This window comes from Lepidochelys kempii, chromosome 7, assembly GCF_965140285.1.
Source record: "Lepidochelys kempii isolate rLepKem1 chromosome 7, rLepKem1.hap1, whole genome shotgun sequence".
Taxonomy (NCBI): domain Eukaryota; kingdom Metazoa; phylum Chordata; order Testudines; family Cheloniidae; genus Lepidochelys; species Lepidochelys kempii.
In genome coordinates this window covers 67,335,101-67,361,670 of record NC_136386.1, presented here as the reverse complement: position 1 = coordinate 67,361,670, position 26,570 = coordinate 67,335,101, and the positions used below count along the sequence as shown (strand labels likewise).

General features: G+C 41.9%; 1 protein-coding gene across 3 annotated transcripts in view; it reads right to left on the bottom strand.

Moving 5' to 3' along the window:
* Positions 1-26,570, bottom strand: part of ANXA11 (annexin A11) — a 76,545-nt gene that overhangs the window by 1,856 nt on the left and 48,119 nt on the right. For 2 of the 3 annotated variants that reach the window (XM_073353239.2, XM_073353240.2), the window contains exons 2-14: positions 22,041-22,101; positions 20,277-20,389; positions 17,805-18,209; positions 17,228-17,315; positions 16,683-16,777; positions 16,103-16,216; positions 14,787-14,877; positions 14,515-14,594; positions 11,978-12,034; positions 9,195-9,288; positions 6,645-6,740; positions 1,899-1,957; positions 820-942 (exon numbers count right to left, since the gene is read on the bottom strand). In XM_073353239.2, the coding sequence (XP_073209340.1) occupies positions 820-942; positions 1,899-1,957; positions 6,645-6,740; positions 9,195-9,288; positions 11,978-12,034; positions 14,515-14,594; positions 14,787-14,877; positions 16,103-16,216; positions 16,683-16,777; positions 17,228-17,315; positions 17,805-18,209; positions 20,277-20,389; positions 22,041-22,092 (1,467 nt within the window). In that variant the 5' untranslated portion in view covers positions 22,093-22,101. Of the gene's footprint in view, positions 1-819; positions 943-1,898; positions 1,958-6,644; positions 6,741-9,194; positions 9,289-11,977; positions 12,035-14,514; positions 14,595-14,786; positions 14,878-16,102; positions 16,217-16,682; positions 16,778-17,227; positions 17,316-17,804; positions 18,210-20,276; positions 20,390-22,040; positions 22,102-26,570 lie in introns of those variants that run through there. The other variant, XM_073353238.2, reaches the window with a different exon arrangement.

Sequence of the window (26,570 nt, the reverse complement as noted above, 5' to 3'; positions counted from 1 at the left end):
CAATGGAAGGAGGGGGCTGTTGTGCATTAAGAAGGGGAATATGGATTAGGAACCTGATCCTGTTTGCATTTAAGTCAATGGAAGTTTCCACTTTTACTTCAAAGGAAACAGAAATAGGGCCATATATATTATAACTACTTTTTAAATTCACACCCACAGTCTCCTGAATAATCAAAGTCTAATAAACGGAATCACCATGGGTTCATATCTTTGAACCACAAACTCTGTTTAAACTGATTAGCACCAGCAATTGCTGCTGCCTGGTAAAAAGAGCTGATTTTACACACAACCACACAGCCCTTTCCCACCAGCTGACAGCATGTCCAATTTTCGGGCTCTAGTTTACATACTAGTAATTATAGTGCAAATGCATCTCCACCCAAAGACAGACTTGTAGTGAGCATTTGCTAAGGGTTGGGGACAGTAGTCCACTCCATATCTTCCATGGCCAGGTTACGGAGTTGCTGTGCAGGCAGTTTCTTGGGCTGCCATTACAGCCCGTTACACTCCAGTACAGGCTGGGGACCCAGCACATCTCATCTTCAAGTGAGGTGGCTGCCAGTGAATCTGTGGAGATGCTGATCCTTTGGCCTCTCTCCAAACCCACATTCCACTGCTGCCAAGACAGAAGCCACCCATATAGCCTCTTCCCAGTCTCCTCCTCACACAGCTGTTCCATGGCACTTTGGCCCTCCATGCATGAAGAGAGAAGCAGGGAGCATACACTCAGTGATTCAGTGTCAGGGGTGGGGTTTTATGGTACGTACAAGAATCAACAGTAGGAGAAAAATAATTTAAAAAAAAAAAAAAAAGTCTTACTGTGATGTCCGCGTAGAGGGATTTGCCATACATCCGCTTGTATTCAGTGCGTATATCCAGCAAGTCAACCTCGCTGCGTGACACCATAATTCGAATCAGAGTCCTGTCTTTTGTTCCCGCTCCCTGTGAAGAAACCAGTTAAGTGCATGAATACAATCAGCTTGCAAATTCTAGACAATTCAACGCAAATTGGAGAGTCCAAGGGCCAATCCTTCCCCATGTTATGCCAGGACAACCCCACCAAAGTCAATAGGATTGAAACCGTGTAACAAAGGGCAAATTTAGCTGACAATGCTTTCGTGAATGAAGTGTGTGCTAACAGGACATTACCACTTTCAGTTCCTTGCACAAAGAGCAACCAAAGAGGATGATGAATTTCCACCCATTTCCACACATTCCCATTATTGTTAACCCTTCCTTGCTTTGGTCATTTGTGTAAATAAATGCACTGAGTTGCATTTCTGAGGAAATCCCAGTTTTAGACTCATGCTCTGGCTCTAAGAACAAGAAATAGAAGCTAAATACATTTGTAGGAAGGTGTGAAGGCCAGGGGTTTGCATTACAACAGTTATTAGTTTAACTTTAGTGTCTTGACTTGAATGGGACTTAAGCACACACGTAAGTGCTTTGCTGAATTGTGGCTTTCATAAATAGACAGAAGGTTATGATCATGTGCAGTTCTTTAATAAATCCCCTACTGAAGGCCAGATTCCATCAGCCTTACTCCTGGGTGAGCAATACCTCACTCCTGGAGTAATTCCATGAAAACATATGTAGAACTTATCGAAAAAAGGTGCTTTTCAACATGAACAAGGGCCAGATATGGACATTAGTAAGTACAGTAATGCCTATCCTAACATGGACAGCACACCCCAAGCTCTTCACATCATTTAAAGCCGTAACTGGGATGATTTTCATCCTCACGGCCTAATTAGCTTTATTCTGTGCTCGCACAATAACTGACCAAATCCTTGCTCAGTCAAAAACACTCAACACATTTTACCCATTACTAATGAAGTTATGTTTTATCAGTGCCAAGGCACTTATGCAAAAATACAATGATGCACGGAGAGACCTACCTTCATGGCTTTATGGAGTCTTTCTGCAAAGAAAGCTGGTGTATTTTTCATGCACTTAACTGCAAAAGAAATTGTATTAACAGGTTAGCTACTCACAGCTAAATAAAAATCATTGTACTTCACTGGACTTGCTCTGAATCAGGTATGTACTTCTATATATTACACACACACACACACACACACACACACACCCTACCCTGTTCCTGCTCACTTGAGTTAGTCACTGAAATTAACTTTTAATTTGCAAGGCAAAGTTTGTAATTTTGCATCAGACTGGCGGTAGTTGTAGTGTCTGAGAAACCTCAGTACTTCCTTGCTAAAAAGTAAATCTTTCAGTCAACGGACTGAGTCTAGTTATGGAACTGAGGCAGGGGAACAACATTAGGTCTTTGCCAGTCTTCCTGATGCTGAGAAGTTCTGGTGCAAATTTTCTGCAAGGGGGATTCAATTTCTTGTCCTAAAAGTTCAAGGAAGTGGTGAAGCTGGTCAGATGTGTCCCATTCTCTCAACTTTCCAGCCTCTTGCTGTATCATCAAAAATACTAGTAATTTCCTTCAAATACTTGACAGCTGGTTTCCCTCCAGCTGCCAAGTCTGGGATTTTTAGACAGAGAAATAACCAACAACAGGGATTTAGGACAGTGCATGGCACAGCATTAATTCCAGGTAACTTAGACAACCTAATAGCCGTTGGAGCACATGCAGAAACAGGTGGCAGTTTAGCAGCTACACAGCCACAAAGAATTTGTATTTTAACAGTTCTGAAAGATGAAAGAACTATAGTCAGCATAAAATTTGATAAGCTACTAAACTATACTAGCAGTTCAAATTACAGTTGTTGACTCTGGGGAAGATTTTCAAAGGTAGGAGTATAAAATTTAACTCCTAAATCCATTTAGGAGCCTAAAATCAGTGGGTTAACTTTCTAAAGTTGCTGAGCACCCATAAGAGTCATACTGAGTCAGACCAAAGGTCTGTCAAGCCCAGTATCCTGTGTTCTGACAGTGGCCAATGGCAGGTCCCCCAAAGGGAATGAACAGACAGGTAATCATCAAGTGATCCATCCCTTATCACCCAATCCCAGCTTCTGGCAAACAGAGGCTAGGGACACCATTCCTGCCCATCCTGGCTAATAGCCATTGATGGACCTATCTTCCATGAATCTATCTAGCTCCCTTTTGAACCCCGTTGTAGTACTAGCCTTCACAACACCCTCTGGCAAGGAGTTCCAGAGGTTGAGAGTGCATTGCGTGAAAAAATACTTTCTTGTGTTTGTTTTAAACCTGCTACCTATTAATTTCGCTTGGTGGCCCCTTGTTCTTGTATCATGAGAAGGAGTAAATAACATTTCCTTATTTACTTTCTCTATACCACTCATGAATTTATAAACCTCTATCATATCCCCCCCTTAGTCACCTCTTTTCCAAGCTGAAAAGTCCCAGTCTTATTAATCTCTCCTCATACAGAAGCCGTTCTATACCCCTAATCATTTTTGTTGCCCTTTTCTGAACCTTTCAAATTCCATATATCTTTTTTGAGATGGGGCAACCACATCTGCACACAGTATTCAAGGTATGGGTGTACCATGGATTTATAGAGAGGCAATATGATATTTTCAGTCTTATTATCTATCCCTTTCTTGATGATTCCCAACATTTGCTTTTTTGACTGCCGCTGCATATTGAGTGGATGGATTTCAGAGAACTATCCACAATGACTCCAAGATCTCCTTCTTGAGTGGTAACAGCTAATTTAGACCACATCATATGTATAGTTGGGATCATGTTCTCCGACGTGCATTACTTTGAAATTTCATCTGCCATTTTTTTGCCCAGTCACCCAGTTTTGTGAGATCCTTTTGTAGCTCTTCACAGTCTGCCTGGGACTTAACTATCTTGCACCTTCCACTGACTTCAACTGATTTAGGAGCCTAAATTGGGATTCTAGTTTTGAGTCCAGCAGCTGCCTTCAGTGGAAGCCTCACCCTTCACTTCCAGGCAAGTTATTTGTTCTTTGTTTTAGTAACTGCACTCAGGTTCCCAAGGACTTTTTAAAATCTTGGCATCCCCATCTAAGTGAAATCTAGCTTGAACTGGCTTTCCATAAATTGTTAGAAAGGTAAAAGAGCATATAAAGAATTTACTGACAAAAATCCCACCCATCATTTCAATAGAATGAAAAAAACCTACAAACTGATCCCATATTTGATATGAATAAACAGTCAGTCACGCAGTGTAAAACAAACTATGTAGTAACCACACCACACAACTGTCTCATTACGATGGTTCATAGGGAATTACAAAAGCATGAAAAGCAACCAACTAAGATCAGGGTAAAACGTAAGGAGCAAATCTGAAAAGGAGTGTTTCATAGCAATGCACACTTTATATGGAAAAAATGTAGGTTTCTTGGTTTTTAATTGAAAAGTAGATGGAAGACAGCAATCCACATATATACACACACACACACACACACACACAACTGCCAAGGATGTGCACAATTCACTTCAAAACAGAGAATTACAAAACATTAAAATGTATGTTTTCCAATTACCATAATCAGCTAAAACAATCCACTTGCACTGCAAGATATTTTGAGTTTATTATTGTAAATTACCATCTGTACAATCCAGAAAGCTTTAAAGAGAGCAAAACCAAAAGGAAACAAATATTTACAATTAGACTTTTGTAGACTAGGTGCAAAGAACAAATCATCCTAGGGAAAAGGCTGATTTATGCAATAAAAAAAACTGATCAAAACCAGGATTTCAAACACACTAAAAAGGTTTCAGAGGGGTAGCTGTGTTTGTCTGGATCAGTAAAAACAACGAGGAGTCCTTGTGGCACCTTAGAAACTAACAAATTTATTTGGGCATAAGCTTTTGTGGGCTATAACCCACTTCATCAGATGCATGGAATGAAAAATACATTAAGCAGGTATAAATATACAGCACATGAAAAGATGGGAGTTGCCCTACCAAGTGCGGGGGGTCAGTGCTAATGAGGCCAGTTCAGATAGGGTGGATGTGGCCCATTCCCAGCAGTTGACAAGAAGACATGAGTATCAGAGGGAAAATTATTTTTTGCAGTAACCCAGCCACTCCCAGTCTTTATTCAGGCCTCATTTGATGGTGTAAAGTTTGCAAATTAATTCCAGTTCTGCAGTTTCTCATTGAAGTCTGTTTTTGAAGGTTTTTTTTGTTGAAGAATGGCAACTTTTAAGTCTGTTATTGAGTGTCCAGGGAGATTGAAGTGCTCTCCTACTGGTTTTTGAATGTTACAATTCTTGACATCTGATTTGTGTCCCTTTATTCTTTTGCGTAGAGACTGTCCAGTATTGCCAATGTACATGGCAGAGGTGCATTGTAAAAAGGGTTATTGCTTTACTCGCCAACTAGAGTCCCAGACCTGTAACTGGATCCACATATCTGGCCCCTTGCACTCTTGTGAAGTCCCACCAAAGTAGGAGTGACTCCATGCGGGGAAAAGGGCACTCCTACAGGGAATCAGACTGCAGGGTCCATGCTGTGACAATAGAGTTTCTTTGCTGTGGCAAACGGTAGCCTTTTTGTATACATCGTCCTCAGTGTTAAATACGATGCCAAAGGTTTTACTGCGGTAATATGTACTTAATTTGCCATTATTTCTGTTCTGTAGGTCTGGCTTTCTAATGTTAGGATATGATTAATCTGCTATGAATTTTTCAATCATGGCAAAAGCCAAAGAAATAAAGTCCCATTTAGGGTTTCAAAAAGCCATTGGAATGACAATCTAGCCAAGCAGAGAAATACAAGCAGTTAACTAAGAGAGCAATCAGTCCTAAAACTAGATTTCAAAAATGTTAATTATTAGTAAAGGATGGTTACCCAGACACTGTGCACATGAGCTAGGGGGTGAAAAATAAAGGACATTTACATAAAATTCAACATTTTGTAAAGTTTTGTTTGGAACTTGCATAAAATGAACCCATAACTTTATCTTAATGCAGCCAAATGGCCTGTTCTTTCTCCTGTTGCAGTTAGCTGTAGTTTTGCTATTGATTTCAGCAACAGCAGGATCAGGGCCCCAATTTTTATGGTCACGTCCCTGTTCTAGTCACTGTTAAACCATGTTAACCAGTTACTTGTTAATGTAATTAAGGAGAAGAAGAATTAGAATTCTGTGAGAGGCTGCACTCGAGTGTCATAGCACAGCAGTTATTTAGAGGAGGTAATTTGGAACAGATGTGTAAGTAAATTATCTTTAACAATGTGCTTTACAGAGAGGATGCACAGCAATTCTAAACTGGTGAAGCGAGACCCAGTTTAGCTGCTGTTTAAGAAATTGGGGCCTAATCCAAAGCCACTGAAGTTAACAGCCTGATTTTCAAAAGGCACTCAACACGTATCACTCTTGTTGACTTCAATGGAAGGTACAAATGCTCAGTACTTCTGAAAATGAGGCCAAGTATGCTTAATAACTACATCTCCTCTGTCTAACAAATTCTAATTTTAAGTCCAGAGGCTGTCTTCAGTGGAAACCCCACCCTTCCTTTCCAGGTAAGTTATTTGTCACGTTTTATTAACCGCAGGCAGGTTCACTAGGAAGCTCAACAAAAAGGCAAAAAACTAGAACGACAGGTCAGGTTTCCTCTGGAAAAAAAAACAACCCAACTCCAGCAAGAATGAGCAGTTCAAACACCGCAGCTATTCCTGCTGCTACCATCATATGCTGCAACAGCTTCTATATACTGAAAGAAAAAGACACACCTACTGCCACCATGCCACTTTCGAGGTCCCCAGACATCTCACGAGATATGCTCTTCTCGATATCACGGTTACACATCCGCTGGTACTCACTGAAAACTGGAGGGGGAGAGAGGAGAAAAGAAGAGAGTCTTGTATGATGGGCATTGATTCATGCCTATACTTTTCAACTTCCTCTGAAGTTATACTTTGCTTACAGAACTTTTACAGTAGCATTTGGTGATGGTGGTTCAAATGCTTTTCAGGCCAAGTTTGCCAGTTTTCAAAATAAAACAGGAAGTTCATCCTTCATGCCCGGCAAGACTTCCCCACACTTTGTACTCCATTTAGAAGCCATGTATTTACAATCTACACCTTCTCTTCATGGTAACTGAAGGGTGGATGTGGATAAATAGGAAATGCCTTCCTCATATCTCCCTGTCTTGATTTCTGCTTCTTCAAGGAGATAGAAGTCATAGTCCTGCTATTGGCGACAACCTTTTAGAACCCAGCATGAACAGAAAAGGTGTCTGTGGTAAAGAGAGGTGTGTGTGTGTGTGTGTGTATATATATATATATATATATATACACACATATATATACACACACACACATATACACACACACAAAAATCAAATAAATCAATCTTTAAAAAGATCTAGAACACAGCTCTAAATGTAAACGTTAAAAAAAACAAACTTCACATTCAAACAGAATAATTAAAAAAAAAAAAAGCCACCACCCTAACAATCATTTAAGGTGCCAGACTGACAACCTGGCGACTCAGGTTGTCCAATCACAGAAGAGGTACAGAATGAGCAAGCTTCTCCAGGTAGCCTAGTTAGTGCATTTGGAGGCTGGGGGTGAGTGGGTTGTTCATTCTCCATACTTCTCCATCTTGGCCTCTTTGAGACTGTCAATCATACAACAACTTTCTGGTCATTGCCAGCCAGCGCTGGCTTCGAACTAGCAACCCCGTGGTTAAGGTTGGGAGCCTAATTCATTTAGGCTCCTTTGAAAATCTCAGCATAAAGACTATAGCCTGGTCACAGTTCCTTAAGGTTAAGCAGTTCATTTTTAAAACTGATGACAGACTGGAAGGAAACCTTTAAGGCCTTCGTACAGTAAGTGCTACTCTGTTAATCCAGGATTAGCCAGATGCCTTTTAGCTCATGTGGTAGAGGCTCGTGCACTAAGCTCCAGAGATCCCAGGTTTGATCCTGCCCGCTGAAAACTAGGGTCTGTCGGCGATACACAGGCACTCTCCAACTTAAAATCTACTAGCACTACTAGCGTAGCAACTTTAAGGAGATACTCAGGCAATACTAGAAATAAACAAATGTACTGTTGGTATGTAGTATATTTACACAGGGTTTCTTTCTTGGGGGTGGAGGGATAGCTCAGTGGTTTGAGCATTGGCCTGCTAAACCCAGGGTTGTGAGTTCAATCCCTGAGGAGGCCATTTAGGGAACGGGGACAAAAATGGGGGATTGGTCCTGCTTTGAGCAGGGGGTTGGACTAGATGACCTCCTGAGGTCCCTTCCAACCCTGATATTCTAGGATTCTATGATCACAAGGAGAACCAGGGATGTGGGCAGGAGGGGAGGGCGAAGCATCCTTGTCTACTCTGTCACCATGGGGCATTTCTAAGGCACATCTCTTAGCCACACTGAGCATGTTGTTACAGAGATCCAAAGGAAAAATGAAGTCCAGGGTCCATACGCAGACTCCCTCTCTGTATCATGAACAAGATTTAGACCTGGGTGACTGCAGACTGTGACCATATGAAAAGTTGTGTGGGAGGACAAGGAGAAAAATGCCAATACAAAATCTTCTACAGCTGCAAACTGACATTCTGAGCTATTATGGCCGTGTCTGCACTAGACATGTTCCCTAAAATTTCCTCTGCTGCAGCTCCGCCAGTGGAAGCATTAGTGCAGAGCAGCTTTCAACCATCATGTTGTCTAGCCCTGCTCAGAGATGGTGGTTAAAAAGCACCTTGTCTACACTACACCTCCCTTGCTAACACCAGTGGAGCTGCACTGAGAGTAGCAATGCTGAGACAGTTTAGGGATGATAAAAGACAAGAACAGAGAAGACCCATGTTGAGATCAGAGCACTATAGCATTGGATATAGAAGAACTAATTGAGCATAGCACTAGATTTAAAGGCTGAGATTCAGACCTTCTTTTCCTCTCTCATACCACCCCAGAGTCCCAATACCCAGCATTTAAAAATGGCGATAACTGAAGAACAATTACAGTATTTGTGTATAGACTCCAGAAGAGCTACTGATATGACTGTAACGAGGAACATGTGGGATTGCCATGCGGGCACATGGATGTAAAAATTAAGTAGAGCGCCTTAATTTCTTCTTAAGGCACACATTCAGACAAAAGATGAGTCCCTATAATGGTTTTAGATTTAGGAGAGATGTATGCCTACATTTTTCACTGTTACACACACACACACACACACACACACACACACAGCAGGATAAGCTAAAAGCAACGTGTATGTGTGTAATCTAAGCTCCTTAGGACACATTTATGTAGCAAGTCAGGACACCATTACCTGCCCTGAGGTGAGCTCTGCTCCTGGTACACAGAATGGCATTGAACTTGGATTCGTCAGTCCCTAGACGGTTCTCTCCAGCAGCATAGAGCTCCTAAACACAAAAAAGAATCCACACTTCATTAGTTTCCCAGTCTGGTGGCTTTTCGACCTGCCTTCTAGGCACTTAGACACTTCCCCTCTTCTAACACTGACCACTTGGTCTGAACATTGCTGGAAAATAGGATCGAGCAACAAGTGACCCGAGTGGCACTAGATTGAGTCTTTACGCACATTATGAGCCTTCTCTGAATCCATAATTACCAGTGAAAGATGCATAGATGCTTAACTACAAGAGCTCCAGAGTACCCATGTTAAGGGAAACCCCTGGAAAAAAAGATTGGCCACACAGGGTGAGAGTAATTCTTGCCAGTGATAAGGTTCAGTTCTAGTTTTCATCCTAAAATATTCCCAGACACTGTCAGAGATCCTCAGAATTCTCCTAGAATAAAATTCACCATGCAGAAAGCTAATTTTATTACTATTTAGTTCACATTAGGGCACTAAATATGCCAGGCATGGTACAGACCCAGAAAAAGGCATAGTTCTTGGCACAAAGATATTATTCTCCCCCTTCCCCAGATAGTAAATGCTATGACAAAGTGAAACATTTCATTAGGATCCAAGTGTCTCCCTGCTGCACAAATCCTGGGTTAATGGGCTTTGAGTGGTTGGGAAGGAGAAGTTTTCCTCTGCTCCAAACATGTATTGCACTTAAAAAAATGGGTTTTCAGCCTGTGGATGCTTCACATATTTCCCTTCCACCCACCACACAAGGGCTTTGGCCAACGGATCCACAAACATACAGAATCAGAGCCTGATCAAAAGCCCATTGAAATCAATGAGAGAGTCTTCCCATTGCCTTCAATGGTCTTTGGATAAGGCCTTCCCTGAAACACACACTACTCCTGGGGGGAATTCTGCACCACTGCGCATGTGCAGAATTTATGTCCCCCACAGATTTCTTTGCTTCCCCTCAGAAAAATGACTTTCTGACAGGGAAGCAAAGAGAAGCCATAAGCACGGTCATGTGACCCTCCCCAGCAGTATGTTTTGAGCGTCCAGGGCAGCCAGCAGAGAGGTAAATCACTGTGGGGCAGGGGATGGGACTGGGGAACACCTGGCTGGTGGCTCCTACCCTGCACCAGGCTCAGCTGCTAGTCCTGGCTGGGCTGGGGAGGGCAGGACTTCCTCTTCCCCTGCACGGCATCCAGGGCTGTGTCAAACCCACCCCCAGATTTCTCCCCCAGCTGTTGGAAGCTCTGCAAAATTCCCCTCCCGGTGCTTCCTCCATTGCTCCTCCACTGCAGGGGGAGGGGGTCACTGTACAGGGAACTGCTCCCCACATCCGCCCAACCTCCGCGCAACCAGACCCCCTCATACCAAGACCCTGCCACCGAGCCTTGCCCCTCCCGCCCCCCCCCACTCAGAACCCCCCATCTCGACAAGTACCACTTCCCCTGCACCTGGACCACCCAGACGAGTCACCCGCACCGGGATCCCCACCCTACCAAGCCCCAACCAACTGCACCTGGATCCCCACCCCACTGGGCCTCACTCCGCCTGCATCTGGCTCCCCCCACGAAGCCCCCCACACCCAGATCCCTCTCCCAAGCTCTTTCCCCCTTAAACCCAGACCCCTTTCCCCCCCCGCTGAGCCCCAACCACCTTCAACTGGACCCCCCCTTCAGAGTCCCATTACTGGTACACCCAGAGCTCCCGAACAAGCCCCAGTGCATCCAGATCCCCCCCACACCCAGATCCCCCACTGAGCCAACTGCACCCAGATTGCCCCACATAGAACCCTCTCCATCCACACCTGGATCCCCCAACATGAAGCCCCTCCACACTTGGATCCTGCCTACCCACACCTGGCATGGAGGGGCAGGGTCCTGGAGTAAGCTCTGTCCTTGTGCTGTGTCAGGGTTGAGTACAGCCTCACTGCTGAGTTCGTGGCTTGTGCTCCCCAATGCCATGCTGGAGCCTCCCCATTTATTTGACAAAAATTTGCAGAATTTTAAAATATGCACAGAATTCCTCTTTTTGGCACAGAATTCCCTCAGGAGTAACACTCTTTCACCTTCTCCATCTCATTCCTCAAAATCCACTCACTGGGACATAAGGAGCTCCTCACTGAACACAATTCCACAACACGAAAGGGCTGTGTCCTCCTAGCTTAGGATCTCCATTTCCAGCCTCCTGCAGCAGAACCACACAGTTCTATTGCTCTGTCAGGTTGGTCCACAATGCAATTAGCCACCCACAGCCGGCCCATACCAACTGACTCGGGCTAAGGGCTGTTTAATTGCAGTGCAGATGTTCAGGCTTGGGTCGAAGCCTGGGCTCCAGACCCTTGTGAGGTGAAAGGTTCCCAGAGCCTGGACTCTAGCCTGAGCCTGAACATCTACACTGCAATTAAACAGCCTCAAAACCCAATCCTCATGAGCCTGAATCAGCTGGCACGGGCCAGCCGTGGGTATCTAATTGCAATGTAGACATAACCTCTTTGATCAGTCATTTTTACAAGTAATTTTTAAAAAAGGGTCAAAAGAAAATATTTGTACAAAATCAACAAAAGTAGTAACAACATTTTGAAAGAGAATAACTACAAATAAATCTCTCATTTCAAGGTGCCCAGTTTGAGTAGACCAAATCCTATTGGATTTCATGGGAATTGTGCTACTAAACTCCCACGTACAGCGATAAGATACACACCTGTACATGAGGAAGCATTTCTTACTAACCTGAACATCCCTTTGGACAAGTGACATGTCTACATTTGTACTTTCATCTCTGTTTCCCTGAAAGAATTACAAATAGTAGCGATTAATATACACACTTTTCAGTTTACAAAACAGCCCCTTCCACTCAAGCTCCCACATACCCCCCAAAAGCCACTAAGTGGTTACACTTTAATGTTTATAACCTGGGACAAACAAAACCATTTTTGCTTTGCTACTGTGGGGATTTTGGTTCTGAAGGTAAAGCAAACTGCAGACCCTTTCACCTTGGGGAAAATAAAATTTCTAGTCATAGAAGTAACAGATAAAAATATATGATTTACTTGTAATCAAGTAAAGAAAAAAATAGTTGTGTGCAAGTAATAGTGTTCACGTGAACTCAGGAGAGCGTGTTTGCCTTACTGTTGCAATGCACTGGTGTAGGCATAAGGACAATAGAAAGAATGACATTGTTACCATCTTCATTTACTCCAAAACCCACCAGAAAACGTTATGAACCGACCTGTACTTAAGTGGATGCCAGCCCAAACATTACAGCAACACAAGTTACTCTGTTTACCTAAACCTAAGTAAAGCAAATACTGTCCTCTATCGTAATCCTATATGCTAAATACAGCCTTGTACTGTTCATTTAGATCATCAAGAGGGAAGCCTAGATTCTAGACTGGAATATATCTACTGTTATTCCATTTAATAGACAGACATTATGTTATAAAATGTTTTTCAAAGTAATTACTGGGTAGAATATCCTACTAATCCTTGCACAGGGACGGGGAATTAAAATAAATCCATGAAGAAGGTGACATGAGGATTTATGTACGGTAGTTACAGGATATCAATATTATCCAAAAATTAAGAGGCACTCGTCTTTTTATTTCTCAAAATTAAAATTATTTTGACCTATTTTTCTACATTTCCCCCCCACTCCTTTCACTCATCTCTGAAGACCCAGCAGCACTAACACAGACAGACAATCATTTTCCCAACTGGGGATCGATCTCTGAAATCATATACTGATTTCATTGGAAGTTTTGCAGGAGTGAAGTTTGCAGTACTTGCCCCTTTTATCACTGCAAAATAGGTAAGTAGAAACCAGTATTAGAAAAACAGGAAACTAATTTCAAACATTTCTTGCTCTATTTTGCATCAAAATTTCAAAATTGAAAAACAAAGAAAAAAATCAGATCAACTGTGTGTGTGGGTGTGTGCGTGCACACGCCACAACAACAAAATTACTTTCTAAACAAGTTTAGTTTAAGCACTTTGCTTCTTTCTTTTAACGCAGGTTATGTGATTCCTGGAGAAACAGCGAACTGGGTTAATTACAACTGAGTTCAAAAACTAAGGCCCCAGTTCTGCAAACATTTATGAACATGTCCCATTGCCGACCTTCAATACAACTGTAATGCGGTTTAAAAATTAAGTTGTGTCCCGCTGCTACATATTATCCTTTCTTATAACACAAGACAAGAAACAGGGGGAAAGTGGAGAAATATTTAGTGCCTTCAGGCTCCTCCAACCACTTCAGACAAGCTGTGTGTGGGTCGCTCTTTGGCATCGGCTTCTGGCAGACTCCACACGGGGGCATGCCCCCGCCCCAGGAGAGGGAAGGGAAATGGGGGGGGAGGCAGGGGAAACTCCCAGCAACAAGGGTTCAACTAGTCTAAACTAATATTAAAAAACCTATTTTTAACTATTTAAATAATATATATGTATTTTAAAGAAATATATACAAACAACAAGCAAGCTAGAGGATCACTCATTTGAACAAGAGAAGAAACGCTCCAACGACGGTCACTGACGGTAAGAAGGAACTGGAGAGGCGCAATGGGTACTGCCAAGGGAAAAACCTTCTGGCAACTGTGCACGCAGTGTGTGCACATCTAATTGGAATCAACATGAGCAAGCAGTGGAAGACTACTTATTACTTAAAAAGAAAAGGAGGACTTGTGGCACCTTAGAGACTAACAAATTTATTTGAGCACAAGCTTTCGTGAGCTACAGCTCACTTCATGGGATGCACAGTCTCTAAGGTGCCACAAGTACTCCTTTTCTTTCTGCGGATACAGACTAACACGGCTGCTACTCTGAAACCTACTTATGACTTATTTCCCTTTCTTGTAAAAAAGGCAAGAAAAGAAACGGGGGGAAAATGGAGAAATATTTAGAGCCTGGAGGCCTGGCCACATGATAATTTTAAGTCTTTTCTATCTATCCTTTGATTCTCTTCTTAGCCAGAATAATTCAACCTGCGTTGCTAAGAGACTTTCACCATCTTATACCATGTGGCACAGTAAGGACCACGTGCTGCTGTGGTGGCCATATTCCTGACAAAAAAACAGCACACTTCAATTTTAGAGGCTAAAAACACAAGAGAGCAAATCCTCAGCAGCTGTAAATTGGCACAATTCCACCGATGCCAATGAAGGATGCCAGTTTATATCAGATGAAGAGCTGGATATCCATCTCTCTCTCATCCCACTATGTCCACTACTTTTCAGGAAGGATTGTACAGAAGTATTACTTGAGTGTTGAAGTACCTGAGAAAGTGAGATTAAAAGCCTCTGGAAGTGTCCAGATGTGTCACTTCGTATAGCTTCCTCCAGAGTTTTCTTAAATTCTGGAAGACCGAAAGTCATTATGCATATCTGCTCATTTCATAAGTACTTGTACACAACTTTACTACAAATCCAGAATTAAAGCCTCCAATGCCTGGTGGAGGCCTCTGATTTTTTTCCATTACTGTTATGAAAATGTGCTCAGAATGGGTGATCAGAAAAAGTAGAGTTACTGGGACTGTGTTAAGCCTAACCTGTTTTGTAGGTCCTACTGATTTCTCGAATGTGCTCATTACTGCGAGAAGACATTATTTCAATAAGACAGGCTTCATCTGTGCCAGCACCCTATATGCAAAGAAGAGGGGAGAAAAAAAAAATATACACACATATCCTGGACACAGCTCACTGCTGTAATGTACTATCATGCCAAGAAACTATCGCCAGGTCAGAATTAAAACTAGGCAATTCAGAAGTCATTATTTTGTGTAAGAAATATTCCAGCTGAATAGTTCACACATTGCTCATAACACAAACACACATTAACAGGCTTTTTTCCCCCTGAGAAAACATAAGAGCCATGTTAAGGACATTAATTAAGTACTTACAAAGTATCTTACGTGATATCATCATTTATATCTGATTTTATACAGCAAATTTTACAGTTAAATGTGTCTTATAATGAACAATACTTGAGAAAGACTGATGTGATCTAATTCTGTTTCTGAGGGCAACTAATGTTATTAACTGTTGTTTCAACCCCATGGCTACTTTGCCTATACCCTGCACCTGAGACCTTCTATATAGACCTTGATGCTGTGATTCAGGGACTTAGATATTTATTTCAGCTCATTTTTGTAAGTTTATCAAAAAAGTTTAAGAATTAACATGTTGAAAAATTGAACTATCTTGAGAATAAAGTTTGCAAAACAGTCTGGAAACTTTCAATAATAATACCCAACATTTCTAGAATGCTTTGCATCATTTAAAGCATTGTACGTGAAGTCCTAGGTGAGATAGGAAATATATCCCCATTTTACTGATGGGGGAAACCAAGGCCGAGGTTACAGCCAAAGTTTTCGGTGCCCAACTGACATATTTAAGGACCTGATTTTCAGAGGTACTGGCACCCTAACCCAAAGGAAGCCAATGGGAGCTGTGGGTGTTCAGCACCTCTGATTATCAGGCCCATCATGCCTCAACTTGGCTATCCAAGACTGGAAGAACTTCAAATTAGCAGCCAATCTGGAAAATTTTCATCTAAATAACTTGCCTCTACCCACACTGCATGTTAATGGCAGAATCAGGTTTAGAACTCAGTTCCTGAGTCTCACCAACACAGATCCTCTGCATAATGTTGTTTCTCTCTCTCTCTCTTTTTTTTTTTTTTTAAATAAAAAAGAGCTTCAAATCTATTTCACAATTACACTTGGTCGTTATCTACTTGAGAGGTGGGGCATAAACTATCATTTAAGAGACACAATCCAAAGACAAGTTTATGGGGGAAATTTAAGCACCCAACATGATTAACAAAAACTACATAATCTTAAAGGTTTAATTTCCCTAAACAAACCTTTATAGCCTCCTTTATTTCACAAACATCATACATGACAGGTGTCTTCAGCATTGCCAAGACTGTCTTCTCAAAGTTGCCCGACAGCTCAGATTTAAGATCTTTGATCAAATCCTGATTGGAGATAATTTTTAAAAAGGCTCAGAATCAGAGATATTGACAAATACTAGCATTAGGTTCTTGCAGCTTACTGGCACTTTTTCACATTCAAGAATAAGTAGCACGTACACAATATAAAATTGTTCCATTTAACGGTACTAATGGTAGCAACTGACAACAACTTTAAAAAAACAAAAACCTTCAAATGTTGTGTACTGAACAAAAGGTCAAAACGAACAGTTAGCAAAGTGGACTGACACCTTTCAACCAAACTGGATTACAGGCTGGAGGTCAGGGAGGGTAGAGCTATACCTGCATGGGCTATGGTGGCTGCCCACCCATACCAGCACTCCTTTATGAGTGATATCAACATTGGTTAATTCTCAGTGTTTTTTCAAGCATTGGGTATGTTTGGCCCGTTGATAAAAGGCATGGCAGCAGGTGGTGGTTGGCTCTTTGTGGTCTGCTGTGAAATACTTGCCTTTCCATAAGCTGTTTTGAAGGACAGGATGATCTGCTGCCTTTGCTTGTTTGAGCGACTTCCAAGACAATCTATAATCGCCTGCTCATCAGTTCCTGTGAACACAAAGGGTGCATAATGTATGACATTTTAAGGCTATCACATTCTATTAGAGTCTGATCCTGCTCCTACTTATGTCAGTGGCTAAATTCTTTACTTTCTTGACTTTACTAGGAGCTGAATTGTACCCTTACTGCACAGCGTCCCCAACGTATCAGATGGGACATTACAGCAAGTATTCTAGTTATATGCTATGATTGTCAAATTAATTCCAGCACTAATCTCAACTGCAAATGAAATGGAAAGAAACATACCAGACTCATAACGCTGGTTATTCTTGTGGTCTCTCCCAGCTGATTACCTCAGATAAAGGTTTAGTTTCTTACAGGAAGGATAATAGTCCTGGAACTATTCCACTCTTCGCAAGTGTAACAATGAAGAATGGCAGCAGTGGAGCAATGGTGCAATACCACTTTCAACAGAAACTAAGCCCATGGACCACTCACCAAATCCCTTCATAGCTTTTCTCAAGACTTCTGCATCACGCAGGGGGTCAAATCCTGGTGCACCAGTGATTGTGCCTCGGTTTCCAGACTAAGTCATGCCAATAAAAAGGATAACTGTTAGATACTGAATTAGCTAGAAAACTAGATTTCACATCATTACTAACTTGCCCCAGTCATAGCCCATGTCAGAGAAGAAACAAAGAAAATTACGATGGAATTTAAATGGTTTATTCATTTTATACTCAAACTATGTTGACATATGGAAAAGAAAGCCTCACGGGTCCTAAACACAGCATCTCATTAATTAAGGTTTCATAAAGTGGTATAGGCAAATGCAAATATTTTGTTAGGAAAGGCAGATTCAATAAGAGGGATTTAAAACTCGCCTTAAGAATTTAATTCAGGATAATTTTGCTAAAATTAGATTTAATGTCACTCAGTCTGTATTTATATTGTTGCTATCTGAATAAGAGCTCTCTCTCTGGCCAAACCTCCTCCTTCGTCCATGATTTTATTGAGCTGAGTTTGTTTCTGGTTCACGCAAAGGAAACATGCAGCAATTAAAAATTAAACACACTGAAATGTCTCTTACTGCTCCAGGTGTGATTGTGGGCATCACAGATCCTGAATAAGAAGGCACAGAAGGATTCACAGCTGGGCCTGACGGATAACTTGGCATTGGCTGTTGCCCAGGTGGTAGCACTGGCTGCTGCCCTGGGTAGGTCATTGGCTGCTGCCCTGGGTAGGTCATTGGCTGCTGCTGCCCTGGTGGTGGCATGGGGCTGCCTGGGTATCCTGGATAAGCTGGCATTCCTGCTGGTGGATTTCCTCCAGGTGGGGGGTACATTCCATAAGAGGCTTGCTGTCCTGATGGAGGTTGCCCGAAGCCCCCAGGAGGGAGAGGGGGATAGCCTCCAGGTGCAGGAGGATATGCGCTTTGTGGTACATTGGCACCTCCGAAGATTCCTGACAAATTAGAAGCCTGCAATGACCGACAATTAAAGCAATATAGATTAAGATGGATCAGGTGTTGACTTTCAATTGTGTACTTGGCACTGTTTTAAAAAAATTAATAAATAAATAAATAAAAATGAAGTAGAGAACCCCCTCCCCCCCCAGGTCAGGAGAGGGAAGAGTATGTCCATGTGTGAAAATCTCCTTTCCCAAAGGAAAGAGATTGACCAGTGTTAGGGAAATGGCTGTTGACCTTGCTGTTGAAACTGACCCCATCCCATTCTGGGGCAAAATCTATGCACTACATGAAACATATGCAAGAGTTGTAACGCATGCATATCTGCTACCATCTCTTCTTAAGTTTCTCTACCTCAGCCATCAGAACTACAGCCTCCAGCATTATCGTCCCCATGCTCACACAACAAGCACTAGTAACCACGCCATCCTTACAGCTAAAAAGGTTCTCTCATTAACACCAAACACTAAAAAAAAAAAAAACAAGGCAGAGGTCAATTCCTTCTCTGATCATGATTGTTTTACTGTATCAGCAGGGATCTGCTCTCAGATACTGTGAGTAAAACACATTTGCCCTCCTCCCCGGGGTATTTTACGTGGCAGACAGATGTGCTAGTAGCTCATAATTCATAAAAGCCTCTGCAGCACACTTGGGCATCTGGGTAGAATCCCACTGAACCATCCTTCAGTGATTGCACTGTGCTCTTGCAAAGTACTCCTTTTCCAGTAGCATAAATGAGATTAGAACAGAATGGTTCTAGTCAGTTTCATGCTGCCTGTCCTGCCACTTACACTACTGAGAACACGCTGCTTATTTCAATCTGTAGCTACCAAATATCTCCATATATTAAACACTCAGGAATTCACTTTGTGGTGCAAATGTCCACAATTTGCCCAAGTCCATTGTATAAACAGAGAGACCAGGTGGGTGAGGCAATATCTTCTATTGGGCCAACTGCTGTTGGTGAGAGAAAAGCTTTCGAGCCACACCGAGCTCTTCTTCAGGTCTGGGAAATGTTCTGCCAGTGTCCCAGCAAAACGCAAGGTGGAACAGATTGTTTAGCATAAATAGTTAGCATATTAGGGACCATTCAAGACAGAGTGGCTCCTTAATACCTCTGCAGTCTTAGGACAAAAAGGGGGGATACTGAGTTACAGATTTTTGTAATAAGTCATAAATCCGGTGGCTCCTTTCAGTCCACAATTTTTAGTGTCTAGCAGAGTAATGTATTTAAGCACCCAGGCTTGTCTTTTGAAAAACTGTAGGTTTCCTTTGAGGATGAGGATTGATAGGTCAGATTTAGATTGATCACTTTGTGTATAAACAGCATACAGTGAAAGGATATTTATCCACCATTTCAGTCTTCCTGCAGCTTCTGCTTTGAGCACAAGAATAAAATAAAAATAAAGAGATAAATCACTTCTGCATTTTCCTAGGTCTACAAAAGTTACTTTCACCATAATCTGTTGCAAGGAGGAATATCCGGGCTTAGAGAAGGCATGTAGGAGACAAGGGATGAGACACTGTCTCACACTATGTAAACTCAGCTAAGTCACTTGTTTGAGTGAGCAAGGCTGTGAACTAGCTGAAGAGTTAGGTAAAAAGCGGAACTTGGACTGAGTTTTCCAGTGTGAACCAATTAGCCATATGCACCAGCATTATTAGTTCTTCCCCATCCTCTGTGCACTGCGAGAGTCACAATACCAAGCCAAGATTTAAAAAAAAAAAAAAAAAAAAAAAGCCAACTTTCCCTAAAGTTAGGCTCCTAAACCCATATTTAGTTGACTAAATTAGTGGCCTGATTTTCTTAAATGATGAATTCCCAGCAGCACACATTAGCCTCAAAGGCAGTACTTTTAAAAATCAGGCCATGAATTCAGCCACTACATTCTTCCCATTTCCCCCCCTTCCTGGGAATCTTGCCCCCAGAACGTATGGCGCTTTGGACTACTCCTATATGTTCCTAGGCAAAAACACACAAACTGAAAACATACCCAACCCTCTCGCTGCTACGGTAGAAATACAGCTTGACATTGAAGTAAATCATCTTTAAAATACGTTAAATGGAAATATACTTACCATCCCTGACATATAGTCTGGATTAAACTGATTGGCATAGTTGGCAACATTTTCCAGTCCAATTGGAGGTGGATTTGCAGGGGGATAGCCAGAACCACCCCAGGGATTACTACCTGAAATAATCAAACAGTCACCTTGAATCACAAAACTTCAAATGAAAAGGAGTACTTGTGGCACCTTAGAGTTAATTAACTTAGACTTGAATAGAGACTGGGAGTGGATGGGTCATTACACAAAGTAAAACTATTTCCCCATGTTTATTCCCCACCCCCACCATTCCTCAGGCATTCTTGTCAACTGCTGGAAATGGCCCACCTTGATTATCACTACAAAATGTTCCCCCCCACCCACTCTCCTGCTGGTAATAGCTCACCTTAAGTGATCACTCTCATTACAGTGTGTATGGTAACACCCATTGTTTCATGTTCTCTATGTACATAAATCTCCCCACTGTATTTTCCACTGAATGCATCCGATGAAGTGAGCTGTAGCTCACGAAAGCTTATGCTCAGATAAATTGGTTAGTCTCTAAGGTGCCACAAGTCCTCCTTTTCTTTTTGTGAATACAGACTAACACGGCTGCCACTCTGAAACTTAAAATGTTTTTCTGCCTTATTCATTACTACTTTCATTTTTTAACTGTAATATCTATTAAAACGTAGGCTGCTTGGACAAGAGGAAAACAAACTAAAAGGTCTGCAAGGTTCAAATGAGCAGATCTCACATCTACCCATGGCGATAACATGACCATAATAGGAAAAGAAACCTGACCAGAAACATGCAGTCATGTGTGAAGTATCCGTGGACCATTATGTTCTCTATTAACAAAAGCAAACTTGGTAGAGTTATATAACAGAATATAGTTAAAGACACTTCAATCCTCACATGTAAGGACTTGATCTATTTTGGGATTGTAGCAGTTGACACTGGATATTCAGTGTTCCAATAGGATGGACATTCTCAGGCACTTCACAGTTCTGGTAACACAGCTCTCTCTTTTTATCCCTTCATTATCAAATCGGGTCAAAGTTCAAACACTGTTCTAAAACAGTAGCTACAGAGGTTTTAGTTCCAGCACTGCTGGGAGCCCTTGAGCAGCCTTGTCTGTTTGCTATGCATTTGGCGGTGTTCACTGCTTCATCATATTATGTACTGCACTGGGGAGAACGTTAGGACCAAGGCCCATGTGGCTTATTGGTCTCAAATTACACAATAGATCCTCACTAAGCATGCAGCAAGGCCCTCTAGTTCTTTCCCCCATCCAGTGCCAACAAGGGCATTTTTTCTTGCTATTTATTTATTCTGGGCAAAATTTTCAGAAGCGACTACTAATGTTGGGTGCACGAGTTTTTGGGTGCTCAACATGAGACACTCTAAGGGGGCCTGATGTGCAGAAAGTGCTGAGCCCCTTCCATTTGGAAATCAGGCTCCTTTAAGGCAGCACAAGTTGGGTACCCAGAATCACTCATCACATTTGGAAATCATGGTTTCCGGTATCAAAATCAATGCATTTTCTACTGACCTCAGTGTTGAGTGTGCTGCAAGTACCTGTCCGTTAGGAGCAAGACTGAAAGTACTCAATTCATTTCATAAGAGGCCACATAACCACCAGACATAACAATGCTCATTCACTCCTGTCCTGAATTTTAACTGATGACCTAGACACAAAAAGGTTCTGTGTTCCAATCCCCAATTCCTGAAACCATTCAGATCCCTTTTTTTGTGCTTTGTCTCCACTTGAATTGGGTTGTTTGGATAAGTTACCTGGAGCTGCTGGGGGGTACCCGCCTGCTGGAGGATAGCCTGGGTAACTCATTGCTAAGACCTGAAAAGAAGAGAGAGACAAGAATTTATGAAGTTGTTTTAAAAAAATATTCTGTGTTTTATACACCACATACATTTATTGTGTAGATGGTGGGCTAATAAACTTTAGATCTCTCTGCGCTACCCTTATTGTGTAAACCACACAGTTCTTTCGGACACACACACACAGAGACATGAACAGAGGTTCCCTGTTCCCAGCTCCTGGTGCTGGATCAAGGAATATTATGTGTGTGACAGTGTGGTAACACTTCATGTTAAGAATAAAGTAGCAGTACAAGTACGCATACTCAAATGACACAAAGAGCAACAGCAATTGACAGCATTCAAACGTTATATAATTAACCTTTATACCTGTAAACTCTGCCCTTTGCATGTGTTAATCATACCTGCCTCTCCATCTATTAACTAGCCTGCCTGACCCCCCAGTTATTCATTAACAACATGGGGGCTAGTTAGTTATCACAATGATTATCTCCCTCCCCCAATAATCATGTAAGCCTCGATCCAACAAAGTGCTTAAGTTTTGATGATTCTAGTCCATAATTAGCTAGCCAACCTTTCCCATTCTTTCAGTATGACGGGTTTCAGAGTAGCAGCCGTGTTAGTCTGTAGTCGCAAAAAGAAAAGGGGTCCTTGTGGCACCTTAGAGGCTAACAAATTTATCCTTTCAGTAGATTGTTGACTAGCCACTGTTCAATCATATAGTTAAGTGGGCATTGCCCCAACCCACTTGTAATCCTTACTGTACTAGTAACCATCATAGTTCGCCTTATTAGTGGAGAGTATGAGTGTTAGTTCACTAATGTTCCCCATGCCTTGCGCTGCCCTACTCTACAAGGCCATGCATAGTGACTGCATTGGGGTTTAGAGCTTTCACTGTGGGATGTAATTTTGGTCACTGGGTTTGGCATGCGGGTGCTTGCATGGGTGGCCTGTGTTATACAGGAGATCAGATTAAGTGATCTGGTGGTCCTTTCTGGCCTCAAACTCTATGGCTATGTTTATACTTAAAATGCTACAGCAGCACCGGTGCTTCAAGTGTAGGCACTCCCTACAACGACAGAAGGGGTTCTCCCATTGACACAGGTAACCCGCCCCTCCCCCCCCCCCAGAGGCAGTAGCTAAGTTGACAAAAGAATTCTTCCGTTGACCTAACGCTGACGACACCAGGGGTTAGGTGAGCTGAGATACGTTGCTCAGAGATGTGGATTTTTCACACTCCTGAGCGATGCAGCTGGGTTGACCTAACTTTTTAGGTTAGGGCAGGCCTAAGAGAGGGTGGGGCACAGTGGAAGTGCAGGAGGACATATGCGATACTCGATATTAATAGAATTTGTAAACAGGTAACAGGGAGGTGTGGGGGGAGAAAATCATGTCAAATTTTGGCTACATCAGTCTTGACAGTGTCCCTTTAATCAGTAAAGTATATGAAATAATCAGCTGCCAAAATAATTGCCAGAGAGAACAGAGATCCAAACAGGAAAGACAGCTGCACAATCCCAACAATGGTTTCCCAAGATGAAAATAAAGGGTTTGGGTTTTTTTTAATTACTTAAAACAAAAAGCAAAAAAACTTGACCCAGAAATTAAGAGGAAACATTTTTAAATGGTGTGTGAGGATTTTAGTCTTGTGACTCCTACCAACTAATTTATCTGAGTCATGTGGTTACCCAGACACCACTTGGTTGATTTCTCAGGGTGTACACAGTTTATCATTATCAGGAGCTTTTTTGAGTCTAACACTTTGCTAGTGATCCTACTGAAACACTGATTCTAGATTTGAGCATCCTAGTAAATGATAAGGAAAACCTTTGAGAAGCTGCTACCCATACAATGGGATTCATGCACTCGCCCTTTGTTGTATATTTATCCTTCCACATGTTTTGTGAACTATTTAAAAGAAAAAGTGTATATTTCTGACTGTAATACAGTCAGTCTGTTCTTTAACCTTTTTGGTTGCAGAAGCAGGATCTCCAGGCATTAGCCAGCAGTGTAATGAAAGCACTATAGGAATCTGAGATTGACAAATGTCCAGTGAATCTTCACTCCTAGGTTTTCCAGGTTATTTTTAGTGGTAAGAAAATACCAATGTCTATTTTAAAAAAATACTGTGCAGAGACGAGCCCTTCACTCATGAAATGTAGTATACATTTGGATATGCAGAGCACTGACTGGAATACAGCATCATCTCTCATTACCACTTACTGGACATGCACATCACATGCTATTGTCACTCATCAGAGCTTGAAATGATTGGTAAAGCCACAGATTTAACTGTGGATAAACGAACCAGACGTCTTCTTTAGAAACACATTGTGACTGTTTCAGTGAAATTGTTTTTATTAGAGAATGAAAAAGGTTCAAGACTTCAACTACTTGTGGTTGCAAACCTACCAGCCTTTCACCTTTTCTTGCTCATCAGCAGAAATAAAGGAAGGGACATCAATGACTTAAAAAATTATACCTCGGTCTCTAAATTTTATGTCCTCTCTTATTTCAGAGATCTCCTGTAATGACTCAGACTTGCGAGAAAAGTATTGCTTTATTTTTTAGTTTGTTCACATTGGGCACCTGACAGCATTGTGTGTCTAGTCAGTTTCGCTATTTCTTCTGCCTTCTTGGATTCATTTCCCTCTTCAGTTTGCATGGATCTTTCACAAAGCAAACAGTGTACGAAAACCATTTTTAAAGAGGCACTGGGTGATCAGGAAAGGTCACAGAAAGTGGCAGGTGTAAGTGTTGTACCTAAAATGCCTATAACCTCATTCTAAAAGGCTGACTGGGTTTCAAATTGCTGGTGCTCATTTAACTTAAGAGACAAAATTTGAAGAACTGCAATACAGATTACACTAAACAGGGTAGACTAACCAAAGTCCAAAGAAATAGGTTGGATATACAAGAAAATCTATTAGACTGGGTACTTGAGAATGTACTTTCCTGGTGTGGAGTTCAGCATTAGAAAGGCAGAGAGTATTGTCTCACTTCCAGTACAGTCAGAATGGGATGTCTGCTCACATAGGACCAGTTCCCTGAAATAAGGATTTCCCTGCACACTAACTTAGCCCGGGTATTTACCCAATCACTCGTCCCCTGCGGCTAGTGCAGTGGAGGCTTCATATTGCTGCACCCAGGAAGAACAAGTGGCTCCTTCAATTAACTGTCCCTGTGTCAGGAAGGGAGCATTGAGGAATAACAAGGGCTACACTCTACAGCTGCAAAAAGTATCTGTGAATGCTGTAATGTCCATTCTCTACAGCTGGTGTTAACAAGGTTAATTATTTAACCAACTCCACCAGTCAGGAGAATGAGCAGGAGGAATCTCAGCAGAAGGTGTGGATGTTTGTGTATATTTAGGTCTCAATCCTGCGAACTGATCCTTACAAGCGGACCCTCACACACATAGAAAGCCCCACTGAAGTCAATGAAGCTGCCTTCTAGTGCTGGGATCCATCTGTACAGATCTGATTGCAAGACCATGGCCATCATTTGGCTTCTAATGCCCAGCCAACCTACATTTAAAAGAAAGGGGCATTTAAAAAGGAAAAAATTCTGTACACCGCGTGAGGTGCCCCCTCAATATTCTACAGAAAGCAGTAAACATTTCCCACATATCCCTGGTTACTTACATAAGCACTTACTGACATGGTAATATCTACATTCACTGAAAGCATTTATAAATGCACAGTCGTTGCTCGCAATTAACTTGCCACCCACACACAGAGGAAATATTTAGCTGCAGGGCCACACTAAAGAAAAAACAGATGCATCTTGCACTCATCCTAACAACCACCAAGTCAGGAACTGGCAACTGTAGTAAATATGATCCACTAGAATTAGAACGGGCCAGGCAAAATACTAAAATTTGGTCTCTCCAAATTTTGCAGGTATTTTTCAGATCTGAAACCAAAACTTTACAACTCACCCAGATCCCCATGATGTCTCACGCCAAAACCCCAGATCCAGAACACATCTAGACTTTGACGAAGGATTGGATCAAGATCCAAATTTTGTAGATAAGGCCTATTTCTATTTTGAATAGATTTTTCATCAGATTGATGAAAGACCGGGTAGGCAAATGAATCCAATTCTCTAGGATATACAGACTGCTGTCAAAATCCTATTGCTTACTTTTGTCATCACCACATTCTCACAGCTTCCCTCTCCTGCTCTCAGGTCTTAGGCCATGTGGGCACACAGTATGACCTAGTAGATAGAGTACTGGACTAGGACTCGGGAAACCTGGGTTGTATTCCTGGTTCTGCCGTTGGCCTGCTGGGTGACTATGGGCAAGTTACTTTCCCTTCTGTGCTTCAGTTTCCCCATTTGCAAAATGGGGATAATGGATCTGACCTCTTTTGTAAAGTGCTTTGACATCTATAAGAGCTTTATAAGAGCTAGGTAGAGAAGCCTAGAGTATGTTAATGCACATAAGCTTCAGAAACAACAATAGCCCAAAAGTTATTCAGTAAA